Raw genomic sequence first — 18,802 nt, forward strand, 5'->3', positions numbered from 1 at the left:
ATATTGCAGGCCAGTAAAGAGTGCGAGCTACCTGACCATAAAACAAACCGACCTGCACACCGGCTATATAGGTCAACGCACAGCGGCGGCGGCGTGGGGGGGAGAGAGGAGCTTGGCGCCCGCGGCCAACACTGATAGGGTAAACACTCATTTTATGAGCATCGCCATCACTACAGCGAGACACTTTACATCACGGCCCTTAAATTAGCTCAGGTCTCTTTGCGTTAGCACATCAATGCAGGGAGGAAAGCTCCGCCATCTTTCATATTTTAACACTCGCCGAGCTCCAAGCCGCTGTCACCGCCCGTTAAATGCAACAGCGACTCATCAGCTCGGATCACTTTGCTTCAATTAAGTGGCGCGCGGCGGAATAAATTGAAAGCGCTGACCTCGACGTTGCTTTTCATTTGATGTTTTGGGCCCGTGCAGGAGGAGCCATACGTCATGCTTAAGAAGTCTGACAAGGCGCTGGTTGGGAACGACCGCTTCGAAGGGTTCTGCATCGACTTGCTCAAAGAGCTGGCCACCGTCCTGGGCTTCACCTATGAGATCCGCCTGGTGCCCGACGGGAGGTACGGCTCGCAGGACGAGAAGGGCCAGTGGAACGGCATGATACGGGAACTCATCGAGCACGTAAGTTTCATATCGTCTGCTTCACATTTCCTTAGAAAAGGAACAGTGTTTTGCCAGCGAAGGCCAGATTGAAACTGTGTTGATTATTATTATTAGTGTGAAAAAGAAGCGCCTTTAGGGGCCTTATCATATCTCGAATGGTGATTTGTTTTTATATTTTAGAGGTGGCGTATTCTGGCATGCTCTCTGGTATTTGCATTGAGATTGCATGCTGTAAAATGCATTAAAAAGACTGTATGGTGTACCGTGGAAATGTTTGGTGAGGGATAAAATCCTCCGTCTGGAAATATGCTTATTTGGGTTTTGCCAAGTAGCTTAACGGTTGCCAGGCAACCCAAAGAAGTGAATGCTCTCATCCAAGGAATAGTCCAGGACATAATTAGTTTTTAATGTTGTGATGGAACAAATGAGGAATCATGTTAGTTAGTGAGCTTTGGAGGCGCTGATTCCCTGTTTCTAGTCTTTATGCTAAGCTAAGCTAATCACCTGCTACATATTTAATTACACCAACGTGAGAGAGGTATCAATCTTCTCATCTCGCTCGAAGAAAATGTCAAACTATTTCTTTATTATCTGCCGGCGTCTCTTAAACAATTATGCAGCTTCACACGCCATAAAAAAATATGTTTTACATCGTCACGCGAACTTACAAAAGCATGCCATTGAACCAAAGTGAAGGTTACGTCCTCTGTGTGGGCAGTGATATAGTTATGATTGAGTACGAGTCAGGAAGAGCCTGCAAAGCTGTCAGTTACATTTATGGCACAATTATGTCAAGGTTGCCTAAAAGTTACAAGTGTGTTGATGTCATTCGGCGAGCCAAACCCGGCTTCCTCCAGCTGGATGAGGACCGGGATGAGCACCGCGGATATATAGATTTTAAGGGATGCAGGAAGAACATAGGATCATCCGGCGGAGGCTCGGCGGGCATTTGCAGACGTCTTTTCCAAACTCAAAGCCTCCATGAAACGGCCTCGCAGCGACATGATGGTGGCAATTCTCCGCTGGCATTTCATAAGTGTCCCTGTCAGTGCTCTCTCTTTGTCCTCAGCCCCGCCGGGTCAGCGCTGTACTCAGCTGAAAACTTGTAATAGCTTAAGTGGCATTTAGTGCAGGGAATCGTATGGCAGGAGTCAATGGCTTGGTGCTGAAAGGGTTGGGAGAGGTGGGCTCCCACTGCAGCACTTTCTGTCTCCAGCCGAGCTTTTCGCTACATCCATGTTAATAACAATAACCTTGAAGGGAACAAATGGACTATTAAAGGCAGGGAATGCCGGCTCCATCGTTAAACACGCTCTGTGTATTGGACTGCTCTTAGTTTAAAGGCAGAACGTGTTCATTATCTTATAGCCAAATAGATTTCATTGATTTATTTTGCATGCATTTTGTGAAGATCTCTGGACTGAGCATGCTGTATATATGAATGGAAACACAAACTAGCAGCTCCATTTTCTTGTGTTTTACGAGAGAAATGATTAATTGGATGATCAAGACAGTTTTACCACATATTCAAACATGCATTTTGAGAATACACATATATATTTAAGCTTTTGTTGACGGTTTATTGCCTTTGTGAATAGCAGCAGAAGTGGAGATTACAATCGACACAGCTAGTTATTGCTTTTACTGCTCCTTATCGCATGACCAAGGGCGCATGGCGTCGGCTCGCTGGGTTTTTTAGTGGGTTCTATTTTGTGGTCCAGCGCTTTCCTCCCCCCCTTGTCGGTACGGATAAACTGATCGTGATTCAGTGGACCTGAAACATAAACTTTAACTCAAGGTCAAGAGATGTGACCCTGGAATGATAGGACTTGGCTGCTATGGCTAAAGATTCCTTCAGAGTAAACGTCAACCTAACAAAGTTTAGGACAAGAACTGTAAAATACTACTTTATTATATGTCTATCTTATTCAAATCTAAAATGTATGGAATATATGGTCAGCATGAAATGCATTCATCATGTGAACCATATACAAAGAGTTAGAGAAGGGCTGCTGCTGTCATATATGTTATCTCTCCTATGTGTATTCATAACTACTTTATATTAACCTCTTAAAAAGCCAGCGGTCCACATTGTAATGCAGACAGATACGATGTGCAACAGTTTATTGGGCATCAGTGCGTTTACTTGGGGGGAAATAAAGAAAAAGGTTAGTTAAGATAAGGTCTCAGGTAGAAAACGGTGGTTTGAGCTGATAAAACGGGGGTTAACCACGAGGCTCATGCATCCATGCTGTCATCCCACGTAGTGCACCGTCATAAATCACAGCTGCACATCCCCAAACACTGTGCCGAGACTTCACGTCACGTAAACGCATCACCACGTCTCTAATGGAAGCCCAAACTACCGTCAGGAAAGCATTCTACTACACTGGAGGAACAGAAGACGATGCATCATCTCACAGTGGTGAAATCTATGAAGAGAGGCGGCAACGCGGGGAAAAGACTCAAAACGACAAAAACGACAATCTGAACCATTCAATGAAAAAGATATTCAAAACTTCTTAAATCACAACAAACTAAAAAAAAATCAACATCCATATACATTTATACAAACACTGAAACTGCTAATGTTAGGGGTGTAAATCTTTGGCTTCACAGCGATTCGATTCGATTAGATTCAGTAACTTTTAACCAAATGTTATATCCATGAAATAAACATGCAATAATGCGAGTGAGACTATCTGTATTCTTCTGAAAGGTGAAAAAATAAACAGACAACAGAATTAACATATTTATTCTATAAAAAAGTAGTCCTGCATAATATTTTATGCTGAATACAAAAATGTAATTAAACATTGCTAAGTTATTTTGAATGTCTTCCAATAGGCTACATGCTGACAGGGGAGAGAGTGTCTTAAAAGTCTTAAAATATTAATCATAATTAAGAATCACCATTTATAAGATATAACGCATTTATATCAATTATTGGTGAAGCCAAAACGATTCATTCTATTTATTTATTTTAGTAGATCAGTTTAGTTGAATCGGTCAGACTGACTAGCTAATATTCTATAATCTTATTATTATTGTCGTATAAAGATTGATTGAAATTATTTTCTCCACTTATGTATTCCAATGTATTTATTGACTCATAAATCCTCACTTGTTTTTGCACACATACAGTTAACCTGACTCAGTATTCTACATGTTGTTAACCTCTATCTTTCTATCTACAAACACTCTCTGCTCACATCTCGTTTGTTGCAATTAAAAACAGTCAAAATGACAAAAATCACATTTCCATTCCAGAATAACAGAAGGACATTTGACTGACATGGTGTTCACATAACAACTGGCGAGTTAATTAAAATGCCTCTGTATTGCACTTAATTAAGAGAAGGTGATGTTTGGATGCATATGATACTTTGTGCTGCCGCTTATGAGAAAAACTGCCACGTTGCCGAGTGCAGCGATTTAGCATCGTGGAGCACGCAGCCTTTATCGTCCTCCGCGCTGGCACAAAGCTCACTGTGGTGCCAAAGGGCATTGTTTGGAAGGTGCTAAATGATGCAACAGGCCTTGTTAAAGTTGATTTAGTCACAATAGATGATCACTTTAATCATGCTGTGAAGCAAAATGTTAATAGCCCGCTTAGCACATCGTGTGTTTCCTTCGACAGACACATATTATTATTGTCTACACAGAAAGTAGGTCTTCTTTTTTTGGAATTGAGGCGAGCACGTGACCACAAGCGAATGGTGCGATTGCAATTTTGCTCTGAAACAGCAGGATGACCTGCCGGCGAGAGTGGCTGACCCGTAGCTGCAAAGGGGTGAAAGTTCAAGTGCCTCAGCAGCAAACGTGTCCGTCCCCGCCTGTCAAAGTCGATTCCCCGGGCCGCCGTGCTCTGAATGCACCGCTGATGCAAAGCAATAGTTGCTTGATTGCATTGCGTTTGCTTCATCATTCGGAGCCTTTTGTATAGTTTGGTATTAGCCTGCATTGCATAATGGCATATCCACTCACTCCATCCATCCTTTCTGAATGCACGTTCAACTGGCAAATCAGACCTTTTCATTGTATTCCCTCAGCATCCCGCGGTGACCATTGTGTAGTTCATCACAGTGTGCTCTCCTGGTGCAAAATGTTCACAAGAAAAAGAGAAAGGGAGCAAAAGCAGAGCCCTATATCCACGTGCTATACAGCCCTTATATCTGCATTGGGAGTGCATGCTGCAGATTGCATAGAAAGACTGTACGATGGCGTGCTGCGGGATAAAAAAACCCTTCGTGGAAGCTGTGTGGAATATGTGCCCGATGCTGTTAATCAGTTCACAAAAGCACAAAATGAGAAATCAGCTCATTGTATCGATGCTCAGGTGGCGAACGCTGGATCGGAAAGACAAGGATCACGCTAGTTGTAACTTCATGAATGCTCTCGGCTACCGTCGGGTGAGGAGGTCTGGAGGGGGAACACCACTAAGCCCACCATCTGCAGACCCCCGATAACACAGAGCCATGTGGCATGAGGCAGCAGGGGCTCCGCTATCAGGTGATCTTGATTGTGCCCAGTTTGTGTGCCTAAGCAGTGAGCAGAACAAGAACATGCGGCATGCAATATTAGCCCCACCGCCGGGACGTCTGCGACGGCACGCTGGTTGATCTTCCGCCTGAGTGGCAGGTTCGCTTCAAAGCTGCAGTTGGCGGCGGAGAACAGGAGGGAGCGGTATGTGATGTACAAATTTGAATAGTTTAAGAGAGACAGCAGACGCGCTGCAGGAGGCATCGCTTTTCTTCCTTTTTTTTTAACCCCCCCATCTTTCCATCTCTGCAGAGGCCAACGTGTATTTAGCCACCGCGGCGCTGACCACGGGAGTTCGTAAACTGCAGCGCCACACTCAGATTGGAAATGTTTGACCTTTGTTTGCTGCTGGGTGGCGGTTATCACGTGAATCTAAGGGGAAGACCTGTTCAAGCCACGGGGAAGTTAAAGTCCCAGTGAAACGGAAGTTAGCATCTTTTGTTCACATTGGAATCCAAAAAGTGTGCAGGCATTAAATGTTGGGTGATACAGAGCTGTCTCCACACTTCCCAATCACTAAAAACTGCAGTTTGATTGATGTATGGATGTCATTAAATCACTGGTTGAAAACGGTTGCTACCAGCTTACGTAAGCAAACGCAACATTTTGAAGAAAAGATTGGATTTTGATATACAAATATGAAAAATATTTTGGAATTTAAGATGAAGGGCGATGTGATCAAAGAGTTCAAAAGGCATTTTTCATTCAATCTCAACTTTAAACTCATGTTAAGAACAGCCTTAACATATTTACAGGTGTTAAAAAACCCTAAAAGGTGCCGTACGCTACAATTCATCAGTTCACACGAAGCATGCAGGACACGGCGGCATCGTTCAGCTCCGTGCCTCTTCACCGCATTGAGGTTACGTGTTCTTCTGGAAGCAGCAAGCCCTGATGGTTCTGCATAAAGACCCGAAAGCAAGTGCGAGGTCTGGTTTTATTTGGTGATGAACTGTTTGTATGAAGGAGCCCTGCTCCTCTCTCGGGGCTCGGTGTGGAGGAAGAAAAGAAAGCCTCCCTTTGTGAGTTGTGTCGTTTCTCGGAGGAAGGAGCTACCCGAGCGTGAACCAAGCAGCTGGTTTCATTAACCTCCTGTCCAGCCGGGGTGGAGGGGAGGTGTGTGTGTGTGTGTGTGTGTCTGTGTGTGTGTGTGTGTGTTAACCTTCTGAATATTCAGCCGCACGCATATAACGGTGACGGCAACTTATCTGTCAGGCTCAGCCGCGTCCGTTGCATAATGCCGCATGCAGTCATACGTCATGCTGTTGACACTAAATAATGGTTTCATAGATGGAACGGGATCTGATACTCTGGAGCGATGTCTCCACTTCTTCTGAAAGGCATCATTAATGGGGCAGACACATATTTCACTTTTACGGAGAATGTCACCGCCGCGTATTACGCTGTGTATCCAAACTTAAATAAGAGAAGACGACCCCCGATCTCACCCCGCTGTAACGTCCCATTAAATCATCAGTGATACATCAATGATCCATCAATGATATCGAGTAGCAAAAAGCCACACTGGCTTTAATGAGCTTGCATGCTAAGTTCAGTTCAGTTCATTTATTTTGAACCTCATGGCAAGTAATCATATAAACAATGATACAAAACATAGGAATTTAAAGTATAATTTACACAAACTTCAAACTAATACTTGGAGTTTGAAAAGGATGAAGCAAAAGCTCTCTCAAAATGACATGGCTTGGGTCTGCTCTGTTTCAATTATTTAACAATAGCAAATGTATAATCATACATAATATATAGATTCAAGATCACGAACATGATCATGATGACAAAGCTAACATGAAGCACATTTACCATCTTAACCTTGTTTGCTTATAATAACTGAATGGGGCGCTAAGCCTGATGGGAAGGTTGTTTTTTTTGCAGGTATTTGTCCCACATTTTGTAAAAAATTCAATTTTAATCTCATGGTGGTGTTAAATGACAAGTTAAGGAAGTAAACTAGATGTTTGTACAAAGCTTTATTAACTTTATTTAACCAGGAAGTCCCATTGAGAACAAACCTGGAGACGGTAGCATCCATACAAAATAAAATATATAAAACACATACATGATAAACAAATGAACAATGAAGCAGAATGACAGCTATTCAAGCACAATGGCCTCTCAGGAAAGGCATGGCCCTCCTCCCTTTATCATTCTCATGCTAGGACTAAAGTTAGGGGATCACCAAAGTCGTTTGGATTCATATTCTGGGAACCAAAGGTGGACCAACAGACGGACATCGTTACCCCAAAAAACCCAATGCCAACATGGAAATAGGAATCAAATCTCTGTATTTCTGTGTTTCCCTCTGCAGAGAGCAGACTTGGCAGTGGCTCCTTTCACCATCACCTACATGCGTGAGAAGGTCATCGACTTCTCCAAGCCCTTCATGAGCATGGGCATCAGCATCCTGTACCGCAAACCCAACGCCACCAACAACGGCTTCTTCTCCTTCCTGAACCCCATGACTCCCGACATCTGGGTCTACATCCTCCTGGCCTACCTGGGCGTCAGCTGCGTCCTCTTCGTCATCGCCAGGTAAGTCAAACACCTTGTTTGTCCCTCGTACATCTCTGCCGAGGTCTCTCAATAGACCCCAATCATGGAGTCTGTTATCATGGCGGGCTGATTTCAGAGTACGCCAGTCGGGTTTCTCACACTGCGCTAGCTGCTGGGTAGTGATCAAGGCAGTTATGTCTGCATGGGCTCTCTGCAGCCCAGCAGTGGGAGGAGGAATGGGAAAAGGAAAATCTTTAGTTGACTTGCAAAGTCTCATTCGGGGTGCAATTTCTTGTTTCCTGTGTGATGTCTTTGGAATTGGCGATGCAGCTTTAACGCCGCACTTTAAATCCACCGTTTAAAAAAAAGAAGTAGTTGCGGAAGCAAAAAAAAAAGGGGGGAAAGAAATGATCATATTCAGGAGAACAAAGAGAGAAAAATACACACACCTGATGTGAAATTTGATCAGAGGATTATAGTTCATCATCAGCATATACTTAACTCCTGGCAGTAATAAGTCATGCAATTATTATGGATGGATGTGATCTGTTTGATTGACTGAAAAGGATCTCACTTACATGTTTTTTTTTGTTTTTAATGAGTACGATGAATATCTTGTTAGCATCATTGTGACTATTTCCTGCTGCCTCTCATGGAAACGGTGCTTGAGGAAGTTCTAGAAAAGCAGGCAGTGAAAGGCCTTCTGGGGCTCGAGAGCAGACAGCTGCGCTCCTCTATCCCCATTCGTTGTCGTGAGACCAAACTCAATCTGGAGTGGCCTCGCATAAGTACAAAATCATATTTAAATGGTGCATTAGCTTGTTGTTTTGTTGTTGTTGGAGGCCGGCCTAGATAGCTGGGAGGTGCAGAATCTCTAAACGGCGAACAATATGAGGGCGACCGGACAGAGATTACCAACGACATCAGGCAGGAAACACTTACAGAAGCTCTGCTGCTCCATAATAATCATGTTGTAAGGTATTCCTGCAAAAGGCATTTTAGTCCATAGCTGGAGATAAATGGCATGCAAAATTTACTGTAAGGTTTATGCGACGGGGAAAAAAGCTGCTGCCCTTTATGTTCATATATATCGAGCTACGCCTTTAAACTAAAGGATGATTTAAGAGGATCTAAAAAAGAGAATATATTTGGCCTCTCTCATTCAACACATAACTCAAAAGCATAAAGAAATATCTGGAAAAAAAAGAAATAACTGCATAAATATAAGCAGAGTACAGATTATTAAGAGACTTGTGTTTGAAAAAGAAATAATAATAATAATAAAAAATGTTGGTTTGACTGTAATAAAACAGATTTAAAGGCAATATATTAGGATTGTTGGAGAGAGTACAGTCTTGTGAAAAGAGAAAAGGCCAGCGACATTAAATCCAAGCTCGTCTATTTCATTCAGCCTTTGGATTTCAAAGCCTCAATATTATTATAATACATTTTATAAGATAGATATTTAATGAAAAAGCATTTTGGATTTCGAGTAAGTGGCATAGCAACACAAAATGCATGTGAAGACATTTATTTTTAGCCAAATATGTGACATGTGAGTGTCTTTGGGTATTAACATCTCGCCACTAAACATAAACTATTGATGCAGAAGAGCTGCGTGTGAAATAATTCATGTGGGACAGAAAAATTACAGTTTTTTGTTTTTTTACGGGCGTGAAAATAAATGTTAACTGCAAAATGATTAGATGGTGGTGAATGTTGCTTCACAGGGCTGAAGTAGGCGTACGAACTCAATACAAGATTTGACTTTTGGTCCTGTTTGGACACCAAGTTTCCAGATCACCACCTCTGCAGTGTGTAGGCTGCACTCTCGGCCAGCAGCTAATAGTGTCGTTAAGCAGACAGTTCTGTAAAGGTTGTTCAGCTCGCATGCTGAAGCCAGTTTACAGCTGCTAACCCTCACAGCGCTTTTTAGGAATTAGCAGTGAGGCAGGAGTCCATGAGAGCTAGTCAATTGTCTGCAGAAATTGCACTCAAAATAGTGAAGAAGAAACCTTTTTCTATTTCCCCCCATGTCTCTTCATTATCACATATTATTTGACCACAGCTTTCAATTTCACATTAAAGTAAAACAAAATGAGACTGAAGGAATAAATTGAAATGGTAGGGAGAACCATTTGCACCACAGCTGCCCCAGGCCTCTCTGATGTCTGCAAATTATTATTAAGGCCACATGAATGTTAAGAGAAACACTTTGAGATGAAAACACTAGTGTGCGTGGTTTATTCTAATGCACAAGGAATAAAAACCCGTCGAGTAAAAGCACCTTCGTATTGTCTCGGATGTCTGATTGCTTTGGCTGGAAAAGACTCCAGTTTAGAGCTGTTCCATGACTGTGCATCAGTGCTGATTAAAATAAACTGCCGGCTTGTTAGGAAATATTTCTGCAGCATGTAATCTGTAAAGTGCATCTATATTAAACACACATGTCCGTCATTTAAATCTTCTAGGTATGACAATATGTACATTTCCCATCGTGGGTTCCAGTGTTGTGCACCATTGTTACTTATCTGTCTACTTAATCTCATCAAAGTAAGGGATATGCCGCATTTTAGGGAGATACTATCTAGAGTCTAAGGGATCCAATTTGACCCAGCGGAGCACAGAGAATAAAGATTGTTCACATTATATAAATACGTTTTAAAGGGGGGGCAAAGAAGTGACATTTATAATGTTTTATCTCAGAATCTGCCTTTGAAAATGGCTTGTGCAGTGAAAGGTGTGCAGCAGGTGTCAAACTAAATGGCAGCGATTGGGAAAGATGCATGCTTTATGGTTTCAGTCTTAATGCCTCACATTCTCAAACATGACATTTTACACTCTCTGAAAGATGCGATTCCTTTTGCCTCGTTGGTCACCTTTAGCACCGAGCGCATGAGGAATAGTCGGGGGGCTTCCAGCTCAGGCTAAAGCAGGACCGGATGATTTCAAAATGTTCCCATGTGACATTCGATAACAGTTTTATAAAACCAGAGAAACGGCTGCATATAAACATCGGGAAATGTGTGGATGGGTGCTCGCATTGTCCCCGACACGTTAACGTCGCTAAAGCTGCTCTCGTCAATCTTTTTATGTGATCAAAAGACTGTGAACTCGCAGAAAACTATCACCCAACTCTGCACTTCCCCTTTAGTAGCCTTACAGAGCTTCTTGTTTTGTAATGTCAGCACATTGTCTTGGTTTTTATGGCCCGCGGCTTTAATGTTGGGATTCACTCTTACTGCTCTCGTCTGTTTGGTTTGCAGCAGGCAGCTGTTTTCGGTGGAAAACCACGCCGATAAACCGAGCGTACGCCGGCTGCAAGATAACGACTAACTGGCGAACGCAGCGGAGCGAGTAGCAGCTAAAGAGCCAGATTAGGAGGAGGTGGAGCCCAAAACAGAGTGAATATCCAACACAGCTCACAACTGTTGCGGCCATGTCACAATAAATATGAAGTTAGTGAGCTTCGACTACTGCTTCCTGCTTCTGCAGGCATCAATACTGTAGCCGTGTCGCTCCGAACCAAAGGAGGAACTCGAACAGAGCTGTAACTCTCGGAAAAGCAGCCGCGATTCACTTTTTCAGATTCTTCCTGAAGGATAACAGAGATATTCCTGCGTCTAAAAATAACAGCTTTTCCGACTTCCTTCCTCATCCCCAGGTTCAGCCCATACGAGTGGTACGACGCGCATCCTTGCAACCCCGGATCCGACGTGGTGGAGAACAACTTCACCCTCCTCAACAGCTTCTGGTTCGGAGTCGGCTCCTTAATGCAACAAGGTACGGCAGCGGCACATCGTCTATCGCTGTCAGAAACAATCCCATCACACCGCCCTCTTCTCCCCATGCACCGCTAACTCCCTCTCTCTCCCTCTTTAACTGACAAGCTCCATGATTTCTATTCTGTGACTGTTTCACGAGACATTTACCTGTCAAGAACAACTGCAGAGTTCAGCCTTACATGACAAAGGGAGGCTGTTGTCACCTAGCTGCTGTTTAAAAAAAAAAAGAGTGGGTGCCAGGCACTTGTCAAGAGATTGCCAGGAAAAAGGTTGGAAGACATTTGCTGCATTTATCCCCCCCATAACGCCGTCGACCCACCAAGCTCGAGAGCTTTCCGACTGTTGGGACGAAAAGGGTAAGTTGAGGAACATGTCTGACAAATGCCAGCTGTCAGGTGTGATGCTTCTCGGCACTCGGCGAGAGAAAAACCCCGGTCTCACTCCTAACTGTCCAACAAAGTGGCTGCCAGAGAAATGTCACTGTGATCTTGTTCGATGCTTGTGTATAATTTTGAAAACAAACCATTTCTCCTTTCACGATAAAACCTCCCGCCACAGATGTAATTCTAGCTTCGAGCTGGAAAACCAAAGAGATACAAACAACTTGCTAGGTGTCCCTCAAAGGGATAGGTAAGCAAATGAAGGCCCCCAGGAGCCACATAATGAAGTCAACTGTGCAGGGGAAAAAAAGGAGCAAAGACCAGAGTAATAAAATGCTTAACCTCAATGTAACAAGACAAATCAAGGAGGCTTAGTGAGACTCAACAGTGGATCTTTGCCCGCAAGGATAGCAAACACATTCGGCAATTCATTAAGCACAGCAGCTCGGCAGCACTCTTGTGAAACTGCAGAGCCGCTCTGCCAATTTGCCGGTTGCAGAGAAGAGGGCTGCGAGGGGGGGGGGGAATCAAAACAAGATGAGCTAGTTAGTAGCCTTTATTATTAAACTAAACTGGGAGAGAATTCCTTATTATAATTCTTATCACGGCTCACAGTGCTGTCTGTCAAAGCTGCAGGCGTTTCTAATATTTACAGTATTTAACTGAAACCGCCGCTGCTCGGCAGCTTTTACTCATAGCTGCCAGAATAAAATAGAAAATCAGGGAAATATGAAGTAAATGTGGGTATTATCAATATGGACATATATTTTTCACGTTGCATAACTGCTTTTCTGCATGATTTTTAATCAATAAATTGTCTGAGTTGTAATATTGGCTGTGACACCCGTGGGTGCTGCAGCACCTTGTAACACATGCTGCACCGAGGCGGCGTCTGCAGTGAGGTGTGTTTTGTCTGCGTCACATTAACAGACATCCTCGGCTCGTCTGCCAAACACGGTGACAGCAGCTGAGACGGGAGCCATTTCCTTGACATGTTTAAAATGCAAATGGACGCGTTTGAGGAGATCCAAAAAACAAAAACAGAGAGAGGAATAGAAATCTACCAGCCTGTCTGTGGGAGGGGGGTGTCACAGACAAGACAAAGAAACCAGCAAAATATGAGGAGGTGCAAAAGCAAACACTTCAAATGCGTTCCTGGTGGTCTCAGTGGGCTGTCGCTCACAACAAACACATGTCTGATCCGTCCCTGTAAATTGGTTTCCCCACGTAAACTAATTTTAGAACCTGAGCTGACTTATTCCCCAATTCACTCACATTATTCCTGCTTTTCTAAGATATGTGACTCATTGATGTAAGGTGTCACGCCTTAAATATTGTCTCTATTTGTGTTCTTTATCCACATGCTGATGTTATGTTTGGAAACGGCAGTCGTGCCCCTTCTTTGAGATTCAGGTTCAAGATTTACTCGCAACGGAATAAACATTTCCATTCGCCCGGCGTCATTATTTAAAAGCAATTAGCGACGAGTAAAAAGCCTCCAGCTTTAAAGCGAGTTATTGTGCGATGACTCCGCGGAGAGAATGCTAAGTACAGGTAATCATTCTCGTGGGGAAAGCCTCGTTCCCTCATGTTAAGGTGAGGCTTTGCTGGCGGGCAGAAGCACTCCAGAGAAAGCGGGACATTATGTTTTGCACGATGCAAATCCACCGAGAACAGCACTTTCTCCCCCGACGGACTGAATTCAAAAAAGCATCATAAGATACAAAACATTCTGCCCGTTTATGCAAAAAGGAGAATAGTGGAGTCAGATTGACTTCTTTATGACGTCCTCTTAAATAGAGATGTTCCGATACCATTTCCCCTCCCGATACTGATATCTGTGTGTTTAAAAAAAGAAAAAGATCATTCTACGCCTGCATGACTGTGATATGATTATCATTGTGGTGAGGCCTGGCTCAGGTTAAACCCTTAACATGAATGAATACAGCAAATGGAAGCCATTTATTTTTAAATGTATTTTTAAATAGAACAGTATAAAACAGCATCTTAACTAAATAAATAGTAAATAATAATAATAAATTCCTATTTCTAATAAATTATGTGAACGTACATTAACGCCACTATTATGTAGCATTCAAAGACACAAGGAAATAACGGACCACGGAAATCCAACCGCATTCAAAAGACTGAATGCCGGTGAATTAAGAATATTTAGGCATCAAGGAGAAACCTGACTGGAAATGGAAAGCCTCAAAATGTTCACCTTGATATATAAATCATAAGGCCGGATAACACAATCAATTTATAAAGTAAAAATAACGTTTTTCTTAGACCACAACAAAAAGAATGTCCTAATGCAAGTCCATTTTTTAAATATCTACAAATATGCTTTTGAAGCTAATAAATAGACCTTGAGTTAAGTTGCTGTGTTTTGTCAAAGTGCTTTTTATCCATCCTGTACCTAAGTTCCCGGCTTCCGCTTCCTTCATCTCAAAGTCTAGAGGTGTTTTTAAAAAGGCTTTTGGCCGTAAAATAAAGGTCTGTGGTTAACACAAGCTTAAAGGTTTAATACGGCCCCTTTTACACTGCATATCCCTTTATTAATATTACTGTTTGCAAATCCAAATGTCCATTTGCAGATTCAACATTTTCTTGTACCCTTTTCTTCATCAGTGCCTTTGTGAAGATGTATTATGATTGATAAAAAGTAAATGATACGTTGTGATAGTATGCATACTATTCATGTGAATAAGCAGAGCAACAGTCAGCGAAACAGATGTGATGTTTTGGTTTCATGAAATCGGTATCATCTCTTCTGAAAGAATATTCATACCACCTTGCTTTAGAAGATCCGAGTCCCTCCTCAAGGAAGTGCACGACGTATTGACACCGTTTCATTTCCCCGCCGCCGTACGACAGAGCTGCTTCTTTTTCTTTTGTATTTATTAGCGCTCTGACGCAGCTCCATATACAGCTCCCTGCTGACAACGGCACTTTATAGTGTGGAATTCAATTGAGTTACCCGATGCTTCACTTCATTTTTTTAGTGCGACCGGAGAATACGCTTGGATCCCCTCCACCCCCCCACCCCGCCCTGCCGTGGAGTCACGGAGAATTACGGGAGGCTACCCTCTTCCCTTGTTTGCAACCACGTAGAGTCTTTGTCAAACCCCAAAGGACAAATCCAATCAAATTTGGTGGAAGAGGTTAAAGAGCTGACCAGTCTGCCCGCCTTCTGTGGGCTTGTTACTCTTCAGAATTGCCCTCATAAATCTCCCCGGGAAAGTAACAGAGCTCACAGAGCACAAGGGTATTTCAGAGGTTGTCAGAGATGAGATAGAAAGTAACTTTAACACCAGTCAGTGAGCCATTGTAAACACAGTATTGCTCAGCAGAGGACCGGCTCAAAGTCAAGGCTGACGCTGAAGTGTCGGTCTGGATATGTACCCTCTCTTGATTTTTGCTTTTTGTATCTTTCAGACGGACTTTTATGATTTGTTGTTTGTCAAATATATGAGAGTGCACACAGCCTTTAAAGCCCGATGAGCTATGAAATGACATAACTATGCAGCAGCAGTGTGAATTACATGTGTCAGCTGTTTCAGACGAAAGATTTGGTAGTAGCATCAACAGCAAGAGGTAATCATCAATAATTCATCTTCCGTGTAATAGCAATAACCACAGCAAATACTGGACTTAAACATCATCCTAACATTAATGACATTCGGTGAAGGAAGTTTTTTTATTCCCACATTAAAAGCTTTTGACAAACATGATATTTTCAGTTTGACAAGTGTGATTGAGCACATGAAAGTCCAGCAAAGTATTCATTTATTAATATGGTAAAACAGGATCGGCAGGCGGGCGTAACGCTGGGAGGAATTTAATTTTCAAAAGATTTGAAGTTGCAGATTCAGTGATGGATGGATGTCGTGACATTATTGGTGGAAATTGGTTGGTTCTAGCTGATGTAAGCATGCATCATATTTTGTTTTCCAGGATGAAAAAGATACTAGATCTGTGTACAGAAATATGAAGAAATTGAGTTTTTTGTGTTAGTTATTTTTTTGTTGTTGCATATATTGTTAAAAAGGTGCAAAAAATGAGTCATTTTCAGGCATTTTTCTCGACTTTTAAGTTGCTGTCGACTCTGAAGGCTTACATGAGCCGTACATAATGTAGAAGCCTGACGAACACAGGGTTTACTGGTCTGATTTTAGAGTTTAGCTTAACTGCCAAACTGGCTTCATTTTCAGTCGCACCGCCAAAAACATTTGTAGGATAATTAACAAAAAAAGGCAAGCAATCATGTTTTGTATAATTGGGTTACAGCGACGGCAGGTGTAATCTGATTTAGGAAAATCGCTAAACAGTCTCTCACTTTGTGTCCCGCCACAGGCTCAGAGCTGATGCCCAAAGCCCTGTCGACCAGGATCATCGGTGGGATCTGGTGGTTCTTCACGCTCATCATCATCTCGTCCTACACGGCCAACCTGGCGGCTTTTCTCACCGTGGAGCGCATGGACTCGCCCGTGGACTCGGCCGACGACATCGCCAAGCAGACCAAGATCGAGTACGGAGTGGTCAAAGACGGAGCTACCATGTCTTTCTTCAAGGTATAGTACAACACAATAAAAAGTACGTGATTGGGTCACGCTGTTGAAAATCTAAAATATGTCCACAGTGAAGTTGTCTGAAGTCAAACTGTAGCTGAAACATGCCAAGAACATGATCGTAATATAAAATGTGTTCGGAAATTACGCAAGATGTTGAAACTCAAGATATTAAGTTGACTTTGTCAAAAAGTAGGTTTCCAAAGGGAAAGAAAATCTATCTATACACACATATATATATAAAAATATATTTCCAGTTAGATCTTAATTCCCACAGCAAAGGCAAATTCTTCAGCTTCTCCACTTCTCTGCACTGTTTGATGTCTTCCTCCATAATGATTTTTTTATTCCGAAGTTTCAGCATGCCTTCGGGGTCTTTGACTTTTATTTTATTATTTGGAGCTTTGCTTTAGATGCTGCTGCTGTGGTGCTGAATAACACATGTAACAGTGTTACAGTTTCTCCGAGTGGGGGGGGGAATGAAAACACTGCACATTCCCACTGAAGGCAGTCCATAAGTCTATGACATTCAATAGGAAGAAAGCAAGAAACAGATTCTTCCAGGGCATCTGGGTGCTCTAGATTTAATGCCCCCCCAATAAAGCGTGTAGTGGAACTCAAACACAGCGGGACTCATTGTTGGATCTGCTGAATGGCTCGTGTTCTGGATCCCCAAGCTTTCATTATGTAATTCAGTTCAGGGTTTTTTTTGCTGATTCCATGTCGGCTTAAAACAATAGCAGCGTTTTGTAACAAAACTGCTTTTTGCACATCACTCAATAAATACAAAAATCTCCTGTACTGATCATTAGTGCGCCCAGAATCAGACTTTTAAAAGACATCAACCTGCCCGCCTCTCCGTGTAAAAGAAAAGTTACATTAGATCATTATGTGCACCTCCGTGAACCGTAGTTGTGACGTCATCGATGGGAGGAACAGGTGTTTAATTACCTCGTCAGAGTCGCAGGACTCAAGTGCCCTCTGCCCCCCCATCCCCATCCCATTTGCACTTACAGCAAAGCCTAATGATGTCGACTCAATGAGGCGGAGAAGCAGGATAAACACTGAGGAGACCGGGGAGCAAAGAGAAACGCTTTGCAGATGTGTGGAACCGGACGGACCTGCTCCTAAACGATTCTGCTCAAATGTGATACGAGTCGCCAGATAGCAGACGGTTAGCTACGAGTCGGGTCTCGGCTAGCTCGTGTTGTGGTTGTGGATCGCTGCAAAAAATCCACTCAAATAGCCCGGGAGCATCTGTTCCCAATTGTTTGCGATTTCTGATTCACAATTCAAAAAGCACTTCACTGCAGTTACACAGCTCTAAATATCAATCCCGGCCCGGAAAGACGTACATGAATTAAATTCACCACCAAACAGATGTTTTAAATGATGGCTGACATCAGCGGCTGTACAACTGGAAAGGTCAATGGCATTAAGTCCTCTCAAAGGACCAGCTGTTTGGTTCAAATGCACACTGGAAGGAGAGCACTGAAGAGCAAGTCAACTGCTTCCAAGGAAAGAAGCTTCCACTTCCTGTTGAAAGGTTGAAAGAAATTGACGGTTGTTGCAACCATTAATTTTGCTCCCGCAGACTCGTATATGCACTCCTAGCAGAGACAAGCTGCTCTATAGCGATTATTTCATAATATTCTATCATTACATCGATTCAATCAAAACTTTTGCTTTCATAAGTAAATATACCAAAAGGAGAAAATAAGACAACTAATTGATTTAGAACAGCTTAGATATTCTTTCAATATAGTTATTTGCATTAAAACACACAATTCAAAATATTAGGAAAAACGTCATTGTATTTTTTTTATTGCTTTCAATAAAAGAGTCTAACCATTAGTACTTTTATTAAATTATTATGTCATTCCTTTAGCTAGTGTTCAAAGGGTTACCATCTCTAATATCTACTTCATATTACTGTAAAAGCATCGCCTTCAAACAACTCTATTTACTCAAGTTTCTCACCAAAAAATCAATTTTAAGAGATAACATTATAACTTACATTTGCCCAACAGTCATTTATACTGAATCGACATTGAACACAACATGAATGTTACTCAATGGAAGCCTGGGTGAACGTTAGCCGTGATGGAGTTCCTCGAGGAATCGGTCTTTATCTTTTTGAATTACACGTTTTCTGACCTCATTTACTCTTTTGGGTGGAAAAATATTTTTTAAAAATCACGAAACAAAGATGCCAAGTTGGCAACAGTTGCTATACACCCTAATTGGTAGTTTTAAGTTTTAATATCATATCTGAGTTTAAGCCACCAGGAGTGTGCTGCTACTGTAGTTACACATAATGGAGGGCTTCTTATAATAGCATCTCACACAATTTGAAATGGCTTATAGTCTTTAAAGTAGTAATTATCTAGGATTA

General features: G+C 42.3%; 1 protein-coding gene across 1 annotated transcript in view; it reads left to right on the top strand.

Annotated features, from left to right (window-relative positions):
* The window catches only part of grik3 (glutamate ionotropic receptor kainate type subunit 3), an 87,518-nt gene that overhangs the window by 63,610 nt on the left and 5,106 nt on the right, over positions 1–18,802 (top strand). Inside the window, exons 10-13 of the mRNA XM_084026114.1 lie at positions 430–633; positions 7,484–7,707; positions 11,333–11,451; positions 16,193–16,410. Coding sequence (XP_083882240.1) covers positions 430–633; positions 7,484–7,707; positions 11,333–11,451; positions 16,193–16,410 — 765 coding nt within the window. The remainder of the gene's footprint in view (positions 1–429; positions 634–7,483; positions 7,708–11,332; positions 11,452–16,192; positions 16,411–18,802) is intronic.

Source organism: Eutrigla gurnardus (genome assembly GCF_963514095.1).
Source record: "Eutrigla gurnardus genome assembly, chromosome: 14".
NCBI lineage: Eukaryota > Metazoa > Chordata > Actinopteri > Perciformes > Triglidae > Eutrigla > Eutrigla gurnardus.